Source organism: Schistocerca serialis, chromosome 9 (assembly GCF_023864345.2).
Source record: "Schistocerca serialis cubense isolate TAMUIC-IGC-003099 chromosome 9, iqSchSeri2.2, whole genome shotgun sequence".
Classification (NCBI taxonomy): Eukaryota; Metazoa; Arthropoda; class Insecta; order Orthoptera; family Acrididae; genus Schistocerca; species Schistocerca serialis.
In genome coordinates, this window is record NC_064646.1 from 65,299,992 (window position 1) to 65,322,085 (window position 22,094).

Consider the following 22,094-nt stretch of genomic DNA (forward strand, 5'->3'; position numbering starts at 1 on the left):
TGCAATTTCATAACCACTTCTACAACCCTTTAGATCACATAACATCAACAGATACGAAGAAAGTAAATTGGAAAAAGAAAACACTACATGGCAAGCACCCGTATCATCTAACACAGCCACACATCAATCAAGACGCATCCAACACATAGCTAAGAAAAGGCAATATATACAATGAGACGGAAGGATTCATGATTGCAATACAGGATCAAACAATAAACACCAGATATTACAGCAAGCATATTATTAAAGATCTCAATACCACAACAGATAAATGCAGACTTTGCAAACAACAAATAGAAAGAATAGATCACATCGCAAGCGGATGTACAACACTAGCAAATACAGAATACCCCAGAAGACATGACAATGTAGCAAAAATAATACATCAACAGCTTGCCTTACAACATAAACTTATAAAACAACATGTTCCCACATACAAGTATGCACCACAAAATGTACTGGAGAATGATGAATACAAATTATACTGGAACAGAACCGTTATAACAGATAAAACAACACCACATAACAAACCTGACATCATACTCACCAATAAAAAGAAGAAATTAACACAACTAATCGAAATATCCATACCAATACAAAAAATATACAAAAGAAAACAGGAGAAAAAATTGAAAAATACATCCAACTGGCTGAGGAAGTCAAGGACATGTGGCATCAGGATAAAGTTGACATTGTACCAATTATACTATCAACTACAGGAATCATACCACACAATATCCTCCAGTACATCAATGCAATACAACTACATCCAAACTTATATATACAACTACAGAAATTTGTAATTATTGACACTTGTTCAATTACCCGAAAGTTCCTAAATGCAATGTAACATATACCGTACAGTTAAAAGGAAGTCACGCTTGATCAAGGTCCGCGTCACCTTCCATTTTTAACCAGACATAACGTCTGAGACAAGAAAGAAATAATAATAATAATATCTGTGTAATATTCCCCACTGTTCAGCTGAGCATCACCTTCCATATGATTGATGATGAATCTAATTTTACTTATCATTACATTTCAGGAAGTCTCTCTTTCACTGGTTTTAAAAATAACACTGGGTATTCCTCCCCTTCTGGTTTAAAAGTAAGAAATGAAACACATTTACTTGTTTTAAATTAAAGTTCCTTAGTGACTGTGCTCACATCATTGTTTATTTATTCTTGCTGTGCCCGATAATATTGTGAGTGTGAGGAAACTTTAATGTAATGTTGTTTTGATGTAATATAGTCTGTGTAATCTTTTCTGTTTCTTGTGTTGTTATGTTAAGCATTAACTGTTTAATGCTGCCAGAGCTAATTGTATTGTCTTTAATTTTCTACACGTTTCAATCATAATAAAAACTGTTCACTCATTTCTTGTAATTTTGTATCTCCATTGTCTGCCTTCTGGTTCAATACATTCAGTTCTTCCCAAGTAATTTTTGCATCTTTTCCTGCTTGGGAAATGTCACATACCATTTCTTCTTGGGATTTGGTGAACTCTGTTAAAAAAGTGGATCTTCCATGCCGTAAAATACCATTTCTTAGACTTAACTGTAATCCCTCTTAAAAGTTATACCATGGGTTTATTTAGTTGATACCAACTAAAATAATTATAATTAATCACATCGACATTTCAGTTGTACTGCTATAATACAGTCTTTTTGTTTCATGTTTCTTTTGGTAGATTTGTTGTTGTACGGATTATTTAAACTTTATTCTCTTATTTTATTGTACCTTCCAACATCACCACTTTCAAATAAGTATTTGCTTCCAGCTTTATTCATTGTCTCTTTATTATGTTTAAAAATTAATTTACTGTAAGTAGATTACATTTTCTTCCTTGAATGGTTGGATCCTTTTCAGTCCAGCTCTGCCATACCCTAATTGTTACATACATGTTAGGTGGCAGTGACAGAGTAACTTGCTAAAAGTGACACATTTCCTCTGGTAAGAACTGTCACTGTGTCATTAAGTGCAAAATACAGTGGGAGAACAATAATTGGTTAAAGTGACCATGTGCCAAATATGGTAAATTTTTTTGGGGTCACCTTGAGCAACCCAGATAGCAAAAGACAGCTTCTGCAGTTGGTTTCTCCAATGTAGCCATTGTTTAAGTCTGTCAGCAGGCCAGAAAGAGCCATGGGATTGGATGCCAAGTATCTGCTCGTGATGCCATTGCACATTTGTCTCTGTGAGAGGGAAAGTCAAAACATTCACATATGAAAGTAGAACAGTGGCTGCAGGTTGAGAGATTATTTAAACTTTTGATCAAAATCCATGGAAAGGGAATGTAGGTGAACTCACATGGGCCTAGATTTCATTGACTGTGCACCTGCTTAGAGGCTGGCCGAATGAAATATTTTTCAGAAAGTTCCAGATGTATACAGTGGTGTGTCCACCTTACTGACCAAATCTAGACCTGAACAATACCACTCTCTTCTGGGCTCCAAATTAAAATGGTCTATTCACGGGCACATTGATTGGTTCAGAAATCTTTCTTAGACTCAAGGTCTGATCGTGGCCTTGTTCTTGGTGTTAGGCAATTTGATAGGTGTTGCGTTGTACGTATAAATAAAATGTGTAAAAAATTTTCTTTTCAGGTTTATACAGGTTGGCCGCTCATTTTTCACACAGCCAGAAGAACCTATTCCGCTAGGAAATGGAATGCATATGTGGCTGGGATTTTATCAGAGTGTAATTCTCGGTTGGAAACCATTTCTGAATGTTGACGGTATGTATTTACTGATGTAACTCAGTTTTTAGCTCTGTACTTCTGGCATGTTGTAAGACAGTAACTAAGTAATTGGTGTGAAACCAAGAACTCATTTTGGTGATGTACAGACAGTTGTGAAACACAGACTAGAATTTCTCTCTCTCTCTCTCTCTCTCTCTCTCTCTCTCTCTCTCTCTCTTTCATGTACACAAGTTAGAGTTCCATATCTAAACTTTGTTCCCATTTTCTACATTTCAGTTTGTCATAGTGATAATACTGTTGTAAGAGAAAAGCGCTTGCACACAAGATTCAGTTCCTTTGCAGCTTTAAATGTTTACATCACTCTACAATAAGAGAAATTGTCATGAACTTACATCATCACTCACCATTGAGCAGAATCTGTGGGTGACACACAGTATAGCTGATGAAAATGTGTCCTGGCATTGGCTGAAGTTAGAAATCACTGTGATATCAACCCCTGAAAGCAGCAGTGCCTTACATAACTTAATGTCCAGTTGAAGATCACTGGCCATGTCTCAGGGGCAGAGTGGAGAGAGCCCTACATTTGCAGAGCCTGTTGTCATAAGTTTTGGAGTGTCTCCCTACATGTGTGTGTTAAGCTGCATTCTGCCACATCTGCAGCAGTGTGCACATCTGAGGCAGTTGGTATTTTATTTCCTCAGCACTGTTTGGTTCCCAGTAAGGGGAAGACGAAGACAGTATGGTGCTTGTTGTGAATGGTTATAGACACAGTGACATCACCAAAGAATGGTGCAGCGAAGTATTAGTCCAACTGGATGCACTGTTGGTAAACTAGAAGAAAAAAATCCATTAGCAAGTTTTCTTTCTTTTTTGTGTTTGCCTGTTGATGATTCAGTGCTTCTGCTTTTCTCCGAGTGGTGTCCTTTTCCTTTATCCAACAATATTATGAAAAGTATAGTTGCTACTCACCACATAGTGACAGTTAGCAAGTCGGCTTTCAGCCAAAAAGGCCTTCAGTGGAATTACACACATTCATTCTCTCTCTCTCTCTCTCTCTCTCTCTCTCTCTCTCTCTCTCTCTCTCTCTCTCGTGTGTGTGTGTGTGTGTGTTTGTGTGTGTGTGTGTGTGTGTGTGTGTGTGTGTGTGTGTGTGTGTTTTTTGGCAGAGAGCTTACTAACTCATAGTCTTATGGTTGTGCCTCTCTGCGACTTGCCATCTCTGCTATATGGTGAGTAGCAACTGTCCTTTTCATATTATCATCATTCCATCCTCTATACTCCTATGTTTATACCAGATATTTACCAAATGGCTTTCAGGTGTCAATCAAGAAAAATGTTTTGTGGATAGTGCCTGAAACAGAAGCTTAATTGATGTAGGTCAATGAACCAGTGATTGTTATCTGTAAGTCGCCTATTCACGGAAAGTTATGTATGTGAAAAAGTATTTTGTGTCTGCCACATTAGCTGTGGAATCTTACTGCTCTGGTATCCATTTTGAACTGTGTCAAATTTGCGATAATGTGTTTTACTCGACTAGCCTACTGCCATTTGGTAAGCTGCAGGTATATGTAGGACAGGTGCTGCCTCTAGGTGGAGGTGGTGCCATATTGCATCTGCTATCAGTATGTTTACTCTTTTGGACTTTCTGAGACCTGGGGGATTGTAGATATGATCATGTCTACTACTGTTTAAAACTAGCTGAAAGAGATGGAGCCACAGAGAGGAGAAATGCAGTAGAAGTTGATGTACTGCGTGAACATTCATTTTGATGATTTATCTGAATGGATTAAAAAAAAAAATATGACAAAATGCTTTAAAGTACATGACTCTAGCAGTCAGTCAGTCATTGTGTGTGTGTGTGTGTGTGTGTGTGTGTGTGTGTGTGTGTGTGTGTTTGTTTGGGGGGGGGGGGGGGTGTCAATGCCACTTGGATTTAGTATACTTACTCAGGAAATGAAAAGTAAGAAATGTCAGTCTCTGAAATGAAATGAACCCACTTACATATGCAATTGTGGGCCCTTTCACTGAGCCATTTGCCTATTGGAAAATTATGGATAACAGGATTGTTGTGGTAAATAAATACTAAAGTCTGGTATCACCTGTTAATAGTACAATCGGAATCTCTTACGGGCTCCGGCTGTTTGTTGCTCTCTCTCTCTCTATCTGTAGGTAGAGGCCCAAAACAGTGATATCGAAAATTTTATGTGGTCAAGTTCTTTCGCTTCGTCACATCGTGGCACAGATCCTATCACCAGCACAGATGAAGGAGTTGCCTGTATAACGCAATCAGCACATTGACTCTGGTTGAGATCTGCTAAGTCGCCTTTAATGGAGTGAAAAGATGACACACTCCTAGGATGCTCAGCAGAAGTGATTTTGGAATGGTGAGAAATTGACTGTGTAGGAAGTGAAAAAGGGTACAAGCACTTGAGGATTCCATGTAAGAATAGCTAATTTGTCAGTTATTTAACCTTATCTGTGGAGTTGTCTTACAGTGACTGTACATCTGTGTGATTCAGTGAGTACACTTTATTACTCTGTATGTTAGTCCTTTCCGGCAACTCTCGGTTCCTGCATTCTGCCTTTTTCTTTCAGAGGAGGTGGCTCTGCTTACAACTCACTTCATCAGTGCTGCTTTATGTACTGTATTTGAAATCGTAGCTGTCTTTACAATTCAGAATCATGTCTTCTAAAAGGAAACATGTTACGCTAGACCTCAAGAAGAAACTTGAGATTTTAGATAAGTTAAATCGAGATTCTTCGCAAAAAAACATTGCTGCTGAGTTCACTGTTGGACGAGCAACTGTTTAAGACACCAAAAAGAAAGATGATGATATTCGACAGTACTCAAGACAAATGGATAGTGAGTTAGGAAAATGGAAGGTTATGCAAAAGAGTGAGAATTTAGAACTGTACGTTACTGTTTGTAGATGGTTCATACAACGTAGTAAAGGAATTACAGTCAGTGGCCCGATTATAAAGGAAAAAGCAGCTGCATTTAACTACCAACTTGGCAGTAGTAACCTGTTTGCAGCAAGCAAAAGTTGGCTCTCGAACTGGAAAAAATGACATGGTATTCGACAGCTGACAGTCACCGGGGAAAGTCGGCTAACGATAAGGATGCTGATGAGTTTGTAAGCAAGATATGGAAGATAATAGAGGAAAAAGATTTAACTGCTGATGCCTTGTATAATGCTGATGAAACTGGTCTCTGTTACAAGATGCTTCCTTCCAAAATATTAGCTGCCAAGAATGAGAAGGAAGCTCATGGTTACAACCAACAGAAACAGCGTATAACATTTATGGCATGTTGTAATGCAAATGGGAGTCATAAACTACCACTTATGGTGATTGCAAAATCCGAACTGGGGTATCGGTCCCAGGTATATTAGGCATTAAATATTGGTACTTTGTTAATAATATTCTATCGTGTTATAAAAATGACCGTTTGTGCCAAAATAGTCCCATTTATTTGATGTATCTTACAATTGCTGCTGTATTTTGGATTTGATTTTATCAGGGAAGCAAACACAATATCGGTCAAGCTCACTGCTGTCTGCACCGAAAACAGAGTTTATTGTGCGGTATTGTTCCCTGTGTCTCTAGTAAAGCCAACCAATGCCCTTTAACAGTTCAAGGAGATGCTTTACCAATGCTTTTCAAGACACGATTTCTTCAGGCCTGGTTGATGCAAATGTTTTGTATCTTTTTAATCTCCAGTGCCTCACATTTGAAGATCAAATGTGATGTGGATTCCTCCCCCCACACAACACATACTGCATTTGGGGTCTTCTATTATCCCCATTGTATGTAGGAGTTTTTTGAAGTTCCCATGACCTGTCAATAGTCCAACCATGAGTTTTATTTCTCTCCTATTCAAGGCCATGATAGACTGACATCTCTTGGAACAAGGCTCCAGCATCAATAGTTTTTGCTTTTGGACTGTAGCTCAATATTCTACGTGCTGCCTCCTTGTCCAGTCTTGTAGTTTTATTACCATTGTTGTTGTTGTGGTCTTCAGTCCTGAGACTGGTTTGATGCAGCTCTCCATGCTACTCTATCCTGTGCAAGCTTCTTCATCTCCCAGTACCTACTGCAACCTACATCCTTCTGAATCTGCTTAGTGTATTGATCTCTTGGTCTCCCCTTACGATTTTTACCCTCCACGCTGTCCTCCAATGCTAAATTTGTGATCCCTTGATGCCTCAAAACATGTCCTACCAACCGATCTCTTCTTCTAGTCAAGTTGTGCCACAAACTTCTCTTCTCCCCAATCCTATTCAATACCTCCTCATTAGTTACGTGATTTACCCACCTTATCTTCAGCATTCTTCTGTAGCACCACATATCGAAAGCTTCTATTCTCTTCTTGTCCAAACTATTTATTGTCCATGTTTCACTTCCATACATGGCTACACTCCATACAAATACTTTCAGAAACGACTTCCTGACACTTAAATCAATACTGGATGTTAACAAATTTCTCTTCTTCAGAAACGCTTTCCTTGCCATTGCCAGCCTACATTTTATATCCTCTCTACTTCGACCATCATCAGTTATTTTGCTCCCCAAATAGCAAAATTCCTTTCCTACTTTAAGTGTCTCATTTCCTAATCTAATCCCCTCAGCATCACCCGATTTAATTTGACTACATTACATTATCCTCGTTTTGCTTTTGTTGATGTTCATCCTATATCCTCCTTTCAAGACACTGTCCATTCCGTTCAACTGCTCTTCCACGTCCTTTGCTGTCTCTGACAGAATTACAATGTCATCGGCGAACCTCAAAGTTTTTACTTCTTCTCCATGAATTTTAATACCTACTCCAAATTTTTCTTATGTTTCCTTTACTGCTTGCTCAATATACAGATTGAATAACATCGGGGAGAGGCTACAACCCTGTCTCACTCCTTTCCCAACCACTGCTTCCCTTTCATGCCCCTCGACTCTTATAACTGCCATCTGGTTTCTGTACAAATTGTAAATAGCCTTTCGCTCCCTGTATTTTACCCCTGCCACCTTCAGAATTTGAAAGAGAGTATTCCAGTTAACGTTGTCAAAAGCTTTCTCTAAGTCTACAAATGCTAGAAACGTAGGTTTGCCTTTTCTTAATCTTTCTTCTAAGATAAGTCGTAAGGTTAGTATTGCCTTACGTGTTCCAACATTTCTACGGAATCCAAACTGATCTTCCCCGAGGTCCGCTTCTACCAGTTTTTCCATTCGTCTGTAAAGAATTCGCGTTAGTATTTTGCAGCTGTGACTTATTAAACTGATAGTTCGGTAATTTTCACATCTGTCAACACCTGCTTTCTTTGGGATTAGAATTATTATATTCTTATTGAAGTATGTGGGTATTTCGCCTGTCTCATACATCTTGCTCACCAGATGGTAGAGTTTTGTCATGACTGGCTCTCCCAAGGCCATCAGTAGTTCTAATGGAATGTTGTCTACTCCCGGGGCCTTGTTTCGACTCAGGTCTTTCAGTGCTCTGTCAAACTCTTCACGCAGTATCGTATCTCCCATTTCATCTTCATCTACATCCTCTTCCATTTCCATAATATTGTCCTCAAGTACATCGCCCTTGTATAGACCCTCTATATACTCCTTCCACCTTTCTGCCTTCCCTTCTTCGCTTAGAACTGGGTTGCCATCTGAGCCCTTGATATTCATACAAGTGGTTCTCTTCTCTCCAAAGGTCTCTTTAATTTTCCTGTAGGCAGTATCTATCTTACCCCTCGTGAGACAAGCCTCTACATCCTTACATTTGTCCTCTAGCCATCCCTGCTTAGCCATTTTGCACTTCCTGTCAATCTCATTTTTGAGACGTTTGTATTCCTTTTTGCCTGCTTCATTTACTGCATTTTTATATTTTCTCCTTTCATCAATTAAATTCAATATTTCTTCTGTTACCCAAGGATTTCTATTAGCCCTCGTCTTTTTACCTACTTGATCCTCTGCTGCCTTCACTACTTCATCCCTCAGAGCTACCCATTCTTCTTCTACTGTATTTCTTTCCCCCATTCCTGTCAATTGTTCCCTTATGCACTCCTTGAAACTCTGTACAACCTCTGGTTCTTTTAGTTTATCCAGGTCCCATCTCCTTAAATTCCTGCCTTTTTGCAGTTTCTTCAGTTTCAATTTGCAGTTCATAACCAATAGATTGTGGTCAGAATTCACATCTGCCCCTGGAAATGTCTTACAATTTAAAACCTGGTTCCTAAATCTCTGTCTTACCATTATGTAATCTATCTGATACCTTTTAGTATCTCCAGGATTCTTCCAGGTATACAACCTTCTTTCATGGTTCTTGAACCAAGTGTTAGCTATGATTAAGTTGTGCTCTGTGCAAAATTCTACAAGGCGGCTTCCTCTTTCATTTCTTCCCCCCGATCCATATTCACCTACTATGTTTCCTTCTCTCCCTTTTCCTACTGACGAATTCCAGTCACCCATGACTATTAAATTTTCGTCTCCCTTCACTACCTGAATAATTTCTTTTATCTCGTCATACATTTCATCAATTTCTTCATCATCTGCAGAGCTAGTTGGCATATAAACTTGTACTACTGTAGTTGGCATGGGCTTTGTGTCTATCTTGGCCACAATAATGCGTTCACTATGCTGTTTGTAGTAGCTAACACATACTCCTATTTTTTTATTCATTATTAAACCTACTCCTGCATTACCCCTATTTGATTTTGTATTTATAACCCTGTAATCACCTGACCAAAAGTCGTGTTCCTCCTGCCACCGAACTTCACTAATTCCCACTATATCTAACTTTAACCTATCCATTTCCCTTTTTAAATTTTCTAACCTTCCTGCCCGATTAAGGGATCAGACATTCCACGCTCCGATCCGTAGAATGCCAGTTTTCTTTCTCCTGATAACGACGTCCTCTTGAGTAGTCCCCGCCCGGAGATCCGAATGGGGGACTATTTTACCTCCGGAATATTTTACCCAAGAGGACGCCATCATCATTTAATCATACAGTAAAGCTGCACCATTATCTTGGTGATTGTGAGGACAGGTTCCGGTCCAATAAATGGTGTCATTGCCCCTATCCTGACCAAACTATCGGCTTGCTCATTACCACTAACCATTGTGTGACCAGGGACCCACAATAGGTTTACCCTGTTGCTTTCCCCTAGCTCCTCAGGGACTTTGTGGTGTTCTGCCACGATCTTTGATCTTGTTTTCAGAGGCTGCCAGTGCTTTCAGGGCTGCTTGGCTGTCTGAATAAATGAAAATGCTACGACCTTTGTAGCGCCTCCGCAACTTCTCCCCCAGGCACACCCTGATGGCAGATATGTCTGCGTAGAACACAGTGGCCATCTTCCCTAGAGAGATTGCACTCTCCAGCCTTGGCTGCCCTCCGTATACCCCAGCCCCAACTCCTTTGTCCGTTTTTGAACTGTCAGTGAACCAGACTATGTCTCCAGTATGGTGTTGCAATTTGTTCTCCCAGAGGTCTCTACTTCCAATTACTTTTGTAATTTTGTAATTTGTGTGAATCATGTAATTTCATTCATAGCAATTTGGTAGTACAATAAAACATCATACACTCTAAATTTACTTTATAATAGGAACTTAAGAATGTAGTCCAAATTATTTGATGTATTAATACTTTAGATTTAAGTTTCTACAGTAGGCTATAGAAGCACTTCTCAATGAGCCATGGTTTTAGATGTTCTTTGAATGTCTCTCCAGTTATTATCTTTAATTCATTTGGCAGTGCATTGAAGTATTTTGCTCCAGTAATATATGGACTGTTCGCTCTTCTCTCTCTCCCTCCCTCTCTCTCCCTCCCTCTCTCTCCCTCCCTCTCTCTCCCTCCCTCTCTCTCCCTCCCTCTCTCTCCCTCCCTCTCTCTCCCTCCCTCTCTCTCCCTCCCTCTCTCTCCCTCCCTCTCTCTCCCTCCCTCTCTCTCCCTCCCTCTCTCTCCCTCCCTCTCTCTCCCTCCCTCTCTCTCCCTCCCTCTCTCTCCCTCCCTCTCTCTCCCTCCCTCTCTCTCCCTCCCTCCCTCTCTCTCCCTCCCTCTCTCACCCTCCCTCTCTCTCCCTCCCTCTCTCTCCCTCCCTCTCTCTCCCTCCCTCTCTCTCCCTCCCTCTCTCTCCCTCCCTCTCTCTCCCTCCCTCTCTCTCCCTCCCTCTCTCTCCCTCCCTCTCCCTCCCTCCCTCTCTCTCTCCCTCCCTCTCGCTCCCTCTCTCTCGCTCCCTCTCTCTCTCCCTCCCTCTCTCCCTCCCTCTCTCCCTCCCTCTCTCTCCCTCCCTCTCTCTCCCTCCCTCTCCCTCCCTCCCTCTCCCTCCCTCCCTCCCTCTCCCTCCCTCCCTCTCTCCCTCTCCCTCCCTCTCTCCCTCTCCCTCCCTCCCTCTCCCTCCCTCCCTCTCCCTCCCTCCCTCTCCCTCCCTCCCTCTCCCTCCCTCCCTCTCCCTCCCTCCATATGCTAGAAATGGATGTATTAAACCAAAATACATCATCCTCATTGTTTAGGTATTGACGTATGGAGGTATTCTTCTTAAAACATATAGGCTAGATGATAGCCTTGCACATACATTGTCAATTTGTTGTGTTCAAAGTAGTTTGCTGTCTATGCATATATCTAGGAATTTACACTCACTGCAGATTTTCCTTAAAATATTACTATCTTGACAATCAATACAAGTGTGCAAATCACCAACATTGAAGGGATTATATTTGGTTTTTATAAGTTGACTTTTATATTGTCATTTTCAAACTTTTCCTTTTTTTTACCTCTATGCCAAGATTAAGAATATCGTTTCCCCAACAGAGGCCTGAAGGGTCATCTGCATACATTGCAATGAAGATATCATTTTTTACTATCTTTGGGAAGTCATTAACGTGACATATAAAAAGGAAGGGACCAATTATCGATCCCTGAGGCACACCAAACTTAATATTCCTGACCCTTGATGTGTAACTTGTTAATGTTTATCCATTATTGTGTGAAATTGAGGTACATTGTCTTCTGTTTTTTTAAAAATGATGTGATGAGGTGCAATAGTTTTCCCACTTATGCCATCTCTGGCCAGATTTAACAGAAGTACCTTATGATCAACCCTATAAAAAGCCTTTGATAAGTCTAGGAAAAGTCCAGCTACTTGCATGCTGTCATCTGTTTTGTCAAGAGGTGTCAGCATAAATTGAAGTGTTGCAGTCATGGTGGTACGACCACTTCTGAAGCCATGCTGAAAGTCTCCCAGGATGTTGTGGTTATTATCATGCTCTAACATATATTCCAGAATTATTTTTTCACTTAACTCGCTAAAAACAGAAGTTAAAGTGTATAGTCTGTAATTTTCTACTAGTTGTTTGTCACATTTTTTGTATTTAACAATGGCTAATTTTAGTATATCAGGGAACACTCCTAGACACTATTAGATGCACCAAAGGAGATGCTAGATTATTTTTGCACTGTTTAAGTAAAAATGGAGAAATTTCATCCCAGCCAGCAGATTTTTTTTTTGTTTTTAGATTCTCTGATGAGCTGCAAAATACCCTTGATTTCAAGTTCATGGAGTTTATTAGGTTCAGAATTGTCCTCAGCAAGACTTCCAACAGGTACTTTATCTGTGGTGCAAAAGTCAGATTCCATGATATCTATGAAATAGTCATTAAAAATGTCAGTGATCTCCTGAGGATTGGTGACATCAATATTGTTATTAGATATCTGTATGTCGATGTTACGTTTTTGTTTTGTTTTATTATCTCTTATCTCATTTACTATTGACCAGCAGGTCTTGGGATACAATCTGAGTTTTGTATTTTTGAGTTGATCTTTTCAGCATTCATGATCCCCTCTTCTGCTTATTAGTTTCCCTTATTATTTATAATGTTGCAAATATCAGTAATCATCGTAGTGAAGGTCTTGGAGCCTACCCTGTTTAAGTGCGTACCATCTTTCCCCAGACATTTGTTGCTTAAAAACTTATTTGGATCGATAAATATTGTTCCTAGATTATTACAGAACTCACAAATATTACAATTTATCCTCTCTCTATAAGTATCACTCACAGACCTTCTGTAGAAAGGCTTGTTGAAGCAGCTGGGATTTGTTATATAGTTGGCTGGCATTTCCCCAACCATACCTATGCCTACCTTACTCAGTATTTTAGTGAGAGATCCTGGATTCCCCTGTTAGTTGGTTTTTCCCAGCCTTTAACGTGTGTGCTCCAGCTGCTGCCTCCATCTTTACCCACAGGTATAATGGGGGCATGTCCAGCATGATTTCGATCCCAGCAGTGGGTGTGCTGCTAATTCTACCTGTAATGGCTAAGTAGGCCTCTCTCTCCACCTTAGCAGCTACCTGCTGTTCTAACTTTTTCCACCACACTGTAGCCTCATAGGTGATAATAGGTCTTAATACTGTGGTGTATATCCAGTACATACTCTTGGGGTTTAAGCCCCAGATTTTACCACAAGCTCTCCCGGTACTCATTGGAGTACCTTTCGCCTTGGAACAGGTGCTCCTTATGTGAGGGGTCCACAGTAGTTCCTCATCCAGGGTTAACCCTAGATATTTCACTATCCCCTTCACTGGTAGAGTTTCATCGAGAAGCTCAAGATTCCAATGTGTGTGTTGGATCTGCTTCCTCGTAAATTGTACTACAACAGTCTTCTTAGGACTGACCCTTAGATCCTGTTTCCTGCACCAGTGTTGCATAATGTTCATTGCTCCTTATGTGATAGCACTGACTGTACTTGAAAATTTGCTAAGTATTACTATGACAAGATAGTCTGCGTATCCCTGGCAAAAGCAGTGTCTTAGTTTAATTCTATGAGTTCATTCACCACAAGGTTCCACAGTAGAGGGAACAGGGCCCCTCCTTGTGGACAGCTTCTGGTGGTGTCGATTACCATTTTTTCTTGTATCGTGGTGGCTTCTACCTCTAAACATGGCTCTAATCCACCTGCAAATGGTGGTCTCCAAGCCATGCACCTCGTCGTGTTGCTAAAAGGCACTGCAATGTCAAAGAAGATGTCAGAGGGCATTTCCTGAAAGTGTTGTGCTTTCTCCACCTTCCCAACAAGTTGGTGGAGTGCAGTTTAACACGATTTTCCTGGTTGTTACACCTGTTGGTTTATGTGTAGAGGCACCCTAGTTAACCTTCTCCTCCCTAATGTGCACATTGACCAGCTTTTCTAATGTTTTAAGAAGAAAGGACAGACTGATTGGTCTCATATCCTTGGCCTTGGTATGATCAATTGTCCATGGCTTTGGAATGAAGACAACCTTTGCTGCCCTCCAGATGTTAGGAGTGATTCCTGCTGCTAGGCTGACCCTAAAGAACCTGCTTAGGAATCTTGTTAAGTTCACTCCTACTTGTTGCAGAAGTGCTGGAAAAATTACATCTGGGCCAGGTGACTTGAACGGTTGGAATGTTTCCACCGCCCATTGGATTTTACTATGGTCAACATATTCTCTGGCAGATTCTCAGTTCTCCCTTCAAATACTTGAAAACCAATATCTCTCAGGGATCTCATCCTGGTCTCTTATGTTGTCTGTCAGAGTACTTTGAGGAAAATGAGTCTTGAGTAGTATTTCCAGCATTTCATGTGCTGTCCTCCCTATCCTCTTTCCTTACAGTTCCTCTTGGATTAGTTGGTATCCTAGTGAGGATTGTGTGAAGTCTGGCCTGAGCAGCTGTACCCTCTACTTCATCACAGAATACCTTCCAGGACGCCAGCTTTGCTTAATTGCAAGATTGTATTTGACAAGGGCCTCCAGAAATTCTGCCCATTGTCCTTTCCTTCTCACAAGGTTAAGCAGTCTTCGTACCTGTTTCCTCTGTGATTCCAGGTTGTTGTTACACAAAGATACATTCCTACTCTGCACTTCTTAGCGATTGAACAGTTGTTGTGGTATGAGGTCATGATCGCAAAGGTCACTTCCTCTGCTACCTCCTCAAACTCTACTGGATTCCTTATCAAAGTACTGACTTCAGATAGGCTTGAGTGGAGGTCCCTCCTATATGCCTCCCAGTCCATTCTCCTGGGGTTCCTGTAGGACACGGTCTGTCTAATGCCCATTTCAACCTCGCACTTAATATACAGGGCTATCACAAATGATTGAAGCGATTTCATAAATTCACTGTAGCTCCATTCATTGACATATGGTCACGACACACTACAGATACGTAGAAAAACTCATAAAGTTTTGTTCGGCTGAAGCCGCAATTCAGGTTTCTGCCGCCAGAGCGCTCGAGAGCGCAGTGAGACAAAATGGCGACAGGAGCCGAGAAAGCGTATGTCGTGCTTGAAGTGCACGCACATCAGCCAGTCATAACAGTGCAACGACACTTCAGGACGAAGTTCAACAAAGATCCACCATCTGCTAACTCCATTCGACGATGGTATGCGCAGTTTAAAGCTTCTGGATGCCTCTGTAAGGGGAAATAAACGGGTCGGCCTGCAGTGAGCGAAGAAACGGTTGAACGCGTGCGGGCAAGTTTCACTCGTAGCCCGCGGAATTCGACGAATAAAGCAAGCAGGGAGCTAAGCGTACCACAGCCGACGGTTTGGAAAATCTTATGGAAAAGGCTAAAGCAGAAGCCTTACCGTTTACAATTGCTACAAGCCCTGACACCCGATGACAAAGTCAAACGCTTTGAATTTTCGGCGCGGTTGCAACAGCTCATGGAAGAGAATGCGTTCAGTGCGAAACTTGTTTTCAGTGATGAAGCAACATTTTTTCTTAATGGTGAAGTGAACAGACACAGTGTGCGAATCTGGGCGGTAGAGAATCCTCACGCATTCGTGCAGCAAATTCACAATTCACGAAAAGTTAACGTGTTTTGTGCAATCTCACGGTTTAAAGTTTACGGCCCCTTTTTCTTCTACGAAAAAACGTTACAGGACATGTGTATCTGGACATGCTGGAAAATTGGCTCATGCCACAACTGGAGACCGACAGCGCCGACTTCATCTTTCAACAGGATGGTGCTCCACCGCACTTCCATCATGATGTTCGGCATTTCTTAAACAGGAGATTGGAAAACCGATGGATCGGTCGTGGTGGAGATCATGATCAGCAATTCATCTCATGGCCTCCATGCTCTCCCGACTTAACCCCATGCGATTTCTTTCTGTGGGGTTATGTGAAAGATTCAGTGTTTAAACCACCTCTACCAAGAAACGTGCCAGAACTGCGAGCTCACATCAACGATGCTTTCGAACTCATTGATGGGGACATGCTGCGCCGAGTGTGGGAGGAACTTGATTATCGGCTTGATGTCTGCCGAATCACTAAAGGGGCACATATCGAACATTTGTGAATGCCTAAAAAAACTTTTTGAGTTTTTGTATGTGTGTGCAAAGCATTGTGAAAATATCTCAAATAATAAAGTTATTGTAGAGCTGTGAAATCGCTTCAATCATTTGTAATAACCCTGTACACGTGGTCTGATGAGGATGGCCCTAAAGGCACATGCCGTTGTTTGACATAACTACCCATCAAAGTGGAACCAAAGGTTATGTTAATTACCTCTTCCCTTCTTTTATTCCTAAATGTAGGTTCCTTGCCCCTATTGAGGACCTCTGAGTTATTAGCTAGAAGAGATTCTAGAAAGTTCTCACCTCTACTGTTGGTGTTGGTGCTGCCCGAAACTAAGTTGTAGGCATTAGCATCGCATCCAACAAATCATCAGTCACCCTGTTGTGCACAGTCTCCTCACCTGAGGAGGAGCACTATCCTCGTAAGGTAGGTGTGCCGAGGCCATTACAAACTCCCACGTGACACCTTCCTCATGTTACCCCATCCTGATGGTCACTAAGTCCCTAGAACAAAAGTATGCTATCGGCATGAAGGGGATCCATTTTTTACATTAATACACATTCTGGTGTTTCTAGCATAAACCAGCTTACCTCCAGTGCCACCAAGGCCTGAAACGCCCCCTTTATATAAATAAGGCTCCTGAATCGGGGCTATGTCCACTTGCTGTCCTCCCAGATGATGACTCTAGTAGCAGTGGCCCCTTTAGTGTGTTGTAGATTTATCTGCAGCACATTGTCTCCATCTTGCCGCCATTGCTGCTTCTGATGCCTTTGATTACCCTGATGGCAACCTGCGAGAACCCCAAGAATAGCCTCAGGTCCTGTTCCTGCATTGCCCTCAGGCAGGGACTTCTCTCGGACGTCCACCACAAGGGTTTGGCTATTTGGTGCAACTTTCCAGTTGACTACCTTCCAATCCGCTGTTGAGACTTTTGGGTTTTGAAAACCTGTTTTCTCAATTAGTCTCTCTGAAGAGGTATCCTTAAGGAGTTTTGGCACCCAGATTAATATCTTCGCAGTCTTTAAGAGCTCAGCTGGTGTCTCTACCAGCATCAGCATTAATCACCTTGCAGAACAATGAAGTTTTTTAAATTTTTTCCACTTAGACAGCTAATTTATTTGAAATGAAGTGTTTAATTCCACACTATTGGCTCGTTTAAACATGTTCGCTGCATTTCAAGTGCATGTTTTCATCTCCTAGCATGTAAGGCATTATGCCATAATAAAGAATCAAACATGAGATAATACAGTATTGGTACTCCAAGAAAATTTACATCCCGAAAACCACACTGAAAAGCTTAATATCAGTTAGAGACCTACTTCATTGGGAATCTGGACATACGAATTTGCACTTTAAGCCGAATTATGCATTTTAGTATGGTTCATGAAACTCCGATGCTCTTGGAGTATCCTCTGCTCTCTCTCTCTCTCTCTCTCTCTCTCTCTCTCTCTCTCTCTCTTATTTTTTATTTTTTTATGACATAATGTAAGCTCTTTTAATGTTTACACATACAAAAATAAGGGCTTCGTACGTCATTGTAGCTGCGCAAGCGCAGTGACACGTGTTACCTGGTGCTCTATGGCAACTACTGGAACAAATCTGTTTCTTACAGGTTGCAGGAAAATTATTGTTAATGGTGGTTTGGGAAGCGCTACTTTCAAAGTAAATTTCCTCTTACGCAAGATGAACTGTGCGCGAGAGTATACGATGAATTTCTTAAATCGCAGTGTGTTTGACTCTCATTTAAAAATCAACTCTTTGATGACTAGCCATTTAGAAGAATTTCGAGCCCAAATCAGACACTTAAGTTGTTGTTAAAAATTTTACTGGCTCAGTTGTGTGATGTATCGTAAAGTGTAAAACGCACAAAAAAGATTCACATCGTATGTGAAAGCTTAGCTTCTCTTTCAGCTTATTAATCTTGGAGACCAATATTGTGTGTGAAAGCTTTTCTTTTCTTATAGTAACGCTATGTATATTAATTTAAAGTATTAACTTTTCGTATTTGTGTGTTCACACTACTCAACAGTGATGCTGCTATTGGCTGACTACATCACGTGTCCTATGCTCTGAATATCCGATATCATCGTCTGGCGAGATCAACTTTCATAATACGAAAATATACAGTGTACATGTTACTGCACATCAAACATCTTTCCAAAATATGCTTTTTCCCCTGAGTTTTGTTTTCTAAAGTGCTGGTAAATTCTACACAGGTGCATAAAACCATAACTTTTCAAAGGATTGATATGTTTTACAGTTTCGATGGAAAGTATACTGTCACTTAATATTGAGAAACTGTATTTTCACACCGGAGAAAGTGTATTGTCAACTGGGAAATCCGGGAAAAGTCTGGGAATTTTTTTTACTTGTTCATGTATACACCCTGAACCTTACTGTGTGCTGAGGCCAGTAATTAGTGATAGTAGAGCGAATGATAATCATAGAGCAGATTACTCACCACAACTGTGGTTTGTAATTAAATTTCGCAAATCATTTGGTGCAAATAGTTAGGCTGATTCTGAACTAATTTTCACTTTCTTGTTGGAAGACTTATTGCCCTCCCTCCCCCCTCCCCCCTTCCCCCTGACCTTGAATGCACTGGAAGTTGAACTGGAAAATGTATTCTTCTACTGAGGCTAACTCTGATGACTCAGTTGGTGTTGTTGTTCACACGTAGCAAATGTTAAATGTGTAGATGTGGGGGCACAGTTCCATCCACTTCAGAAGCTTGAAGTTACAAGCAGTTCTTGCCTGTGCTGGTTCTAAGTCCATTTTCTCTATTTCGGCTAGTAAGTAGGGTTGTCTGTTCTCGCAAAGATTAAGATTTTTAAAAATTTCATCTGTCATTGATAGTTTAGTTGTCACAGAGTTGTTATTTATATTGTATTTTTGGTCACAGTGGCACATAAAGGATTCCCGGCACCAAAAGATGTTAAATCGATTATGGAAGAAGTCTTAGGATCTCAGTATAGTCGATTCGATCCCGACAGGGAGTTGAATAAAGAACAAGAAGCAGATTTATCGGCATTCCTCAAAGGTTTGTAGTTAATTTACTTTGTGTGTTCTGTCATCAAAATTTTTGAAGAAAATTTAATTATTTGCATTTGTGTTTTCAGGTCTCAAAGTGGAATACAAGCTGCCAAACCAGAGTGCGTCAAAACGCACATATCGCGTCAATTCTGCCAAGTCAAGTGCCCTCAGGCTCGAGTGAGTGCGAACAGTTAATCAATACAGGGTCTCATTAACTATCTTTTCATTGGAACTGCCACATTTTTCATTTTTCTATAAGAAAAAATTGAGAATTCACTGGATTCGGCACAATTAATACTCAAGAAAGTTACCACTCAGTAAATAAGCGCAGTGTCAGCATAGTGGCAAGGTTTTTGCTGCCCCCAGTGTGCAGTTCAGAATCTCTTCTCTATGCGAACCAGGAGATTCTCATACAATTGTTGTAAAATGGCAGTATATCAGAATTAAAATAATTCTCTATCTCTCTTGTTGGTAATTACTTTTTCAGGTAGGCAATATGTCTGTAAAATGTGAAATTTTCAGTTTTTTACCTGAGACTGGGGAAATACAATAGATCAGATGGGTGCACCATTTGTCTGTCAGCTGAAATGCATGTGTCGAGTTGTCTGTGTGTAAGAGGCACCGTGCAAGGAAGGTTAGTCCTGTTGTGTCTAAATGGCTGAGTCAGACCACAGTAGTTTGAGATACTGCCTTCTGGTTCTCAAGTCAACAGGTCCTTGAATGCATGCACATCAATAACTGCAGTGTCTTCCTCAACAACACAGTAGTAAAACTGGCTATTTGATTTTGTAAGTTCAGTATAGATTTTTATAATAATTTCAATACAATCTTTACCAAATTGCTAGACATGCCAGAATTCCCTGAATCAAGACCGTAGTGCCTGTTTTGTAATTTAGTCTCTAATATGGAGTTTGTAGATATTATGTCATAGTGACAGTAGTCAAAACCATACTCCTATTGGGGTTTGTCATACACCTGAGATTGTCACACTTTGGTAGAAGTTGGTGTGGTGGCAGTTGATGATAGTATCAGATTTAATGGGTGTAATTGGAAACGTGAGAGCCTGTAATATGCATAACTGTCCAATACAATTTAAATGAACTACAGTTTGTTGTACATTGTTTTTTGTCCTGTCAGTAATAACAAAAGTCTTCATTAGCATTGTAAGGAGTTGAAACTGTCACCGAGTCTAAAAGAATTGTGATGGTATTTTCAATTTGTTTAGTCGTAGTATCATATGTGCTCTTCAGAGCCTAATTCGATGAATTTGAATCAAATTTTAACTTAATCCAGTTGATCAATAACTCAGGTAACTCTGTAAGTCTGCAGTCATGGACTGTGTGGCAGGTCCCGACGGAGGTTCGAGTCTTCCCTCAGGCACGGGTGTGTGTGTTTGTCCTTCGGATAATTTAGGTTGAGTAGCGTGTAATCTTAGGGACTGATGACCTTAGCAGTTAAGTCCCATAATATTTCACACACACACACTGTAAGTCTAGTTATATTTTTGTACAGTGATTACATTATCAGGAAAAAAATCTTCTTTCAAATTATCTTCTTATCAGTCCTAGCTGTACTCAGAGTAGTTGCTAATAATTTTGCCATTAACCATAAAGAGTGGGTCAGGAGGAATGGTCAGTATTCAGGGATATGGCAGGAATGCTTACTTGAAGTGGAAAACTTCAGATGGACATATGCACTATTCTGAATGGTTTCAGAGTTAGAAAATGTTTGACGTACATTGTTATTTTTTTTCTGTATGATTGCATACCACATAAAGTTTACATGTGTACACACATACAGCAGTTATTAAACGTTATGACATGCAGTTTGCAAAGTTCCACACAGTATGAACAGGAATTCGACATGTCAGAAAGTACCGATTGTGTTCTTATACAGCAGCAGAAGCACCGAGATCACTGAGCCTGTAAATGTATGCCACATCTGCATATTCTTCATTGGTGTAGATGTGTTGCATTTTAGCCAGTGTGTGTACACAGACAGGTAACTAGTGCTCCTCTCTGATGATGTCAATCCCTTCCAGTTCTTCACTCATAACACACTATGGACAGTTGTGCAGTCAGTGGGCTAGTTTAATGACAGAAAGACAACCCAAACAGAGGTTGAAAGTAGTGAGGTAGTATGGGCCAGAATATAACACCAAAGAGGTACGGTGTGTAAGACACACGTGTGTGCCGCTAATCCCAAAACAAATATACGTTAAATCATTCAGAATAGGCTTTATGTCCATATGAAGTTTTTTTGCTTTAAATGAGCATTCCTCCCACCCCTGAATACTGATAATTACTTCTAGGACACCCTGTATATTCTCATCACTCTGTACAAATTACAAAATACAAAACTAAATAAAATGTGTGATACATTGCTGCTGACAACACATGAAGTGAGAATTCCAGTTCTTTAAAGAAGTAAATTAACAGGGCTTGTTGACTGTTGTTTCAACCACTGAGTAAAGTGGAGATTTCCATTCCGGAGAGATGATCTATGTGTCTCGTCAAATAATGTCTCAGTTTGCTCAGAACTGGGCTGTGCTTGTGGTTAGTACTCCTTGACATGGAATGGATGACAGATTTGTTTAGTCTTCTCGTAATTGCACTGTTAATACCTTTGACAGTTTACACTACAATGAGATTTGTTCCACTATCAGTATGTGTAGCTGTGTGTGTGTGTGTGTGTGTGTGTGTGTGTGTGTTCTAATGCTGTAAATATTCTTTGTCTTGCAGGTTCAAATTGGATGATGGTAGACAGATAACAGTGGCAGAGTACTTCAAAAGAGAGAAGAATTATACATTGAGGTATCCCAAATTGCCATGCCTTCACGTGGGGTCATTAAATCGACCCAATCCGATTTTCTTACCAGTGGAGGTAATGTATTGGATGATACTAAGAGGGACATTAAATAAGTAATGCAACAGTGGTTTTTTTTTTTTTTTCCTGAAAGCAAATTGTTTTTATTCATGATTCCAATACTTTATATTATTGCCCACTCTTGTGGCTAGAAAATCCAAATTTTCAACATAATCTCCATTCACTGTGACAGTCTTAGGCT

General features: G+C 40.5%; 1 protein-coding gene across 1 annotated transcript in view; it reads left to right on the forward strand.

Annotated features, from left to right (window-relative positions):
* The window catches only part of LOC126419138 (protein argonaute-2), a 276,737-nt gene that overhangs the window by 155,813 nt on the left and 98,830 nt on the right, over nucleotides 1-22,094 (forward strand). Inside the window, exons 9-12 of the mRNA XM_050086246.1 lie at nucleotides 2,606-2,736; nucleotides 18,897-19,034; nucleotides 19,114-19,204; nucleotides 21,769-21,910. Coding sequence (XP_049942203.1) covers nucleotides 2,606-2,736; nucleotides 18,897-19,034; nucleotides 19,114-19,204; nucleotides 21,769-21,910 — 502 coding nt within the window. The remainder of the gene's footprint in view (nucleotides 1-2,605; nucleotides 2,737-18,896; nucleotides 19,035-19,113; nucleotides 19,205-21,768; nucleotides 21,911-22,094) is intronic.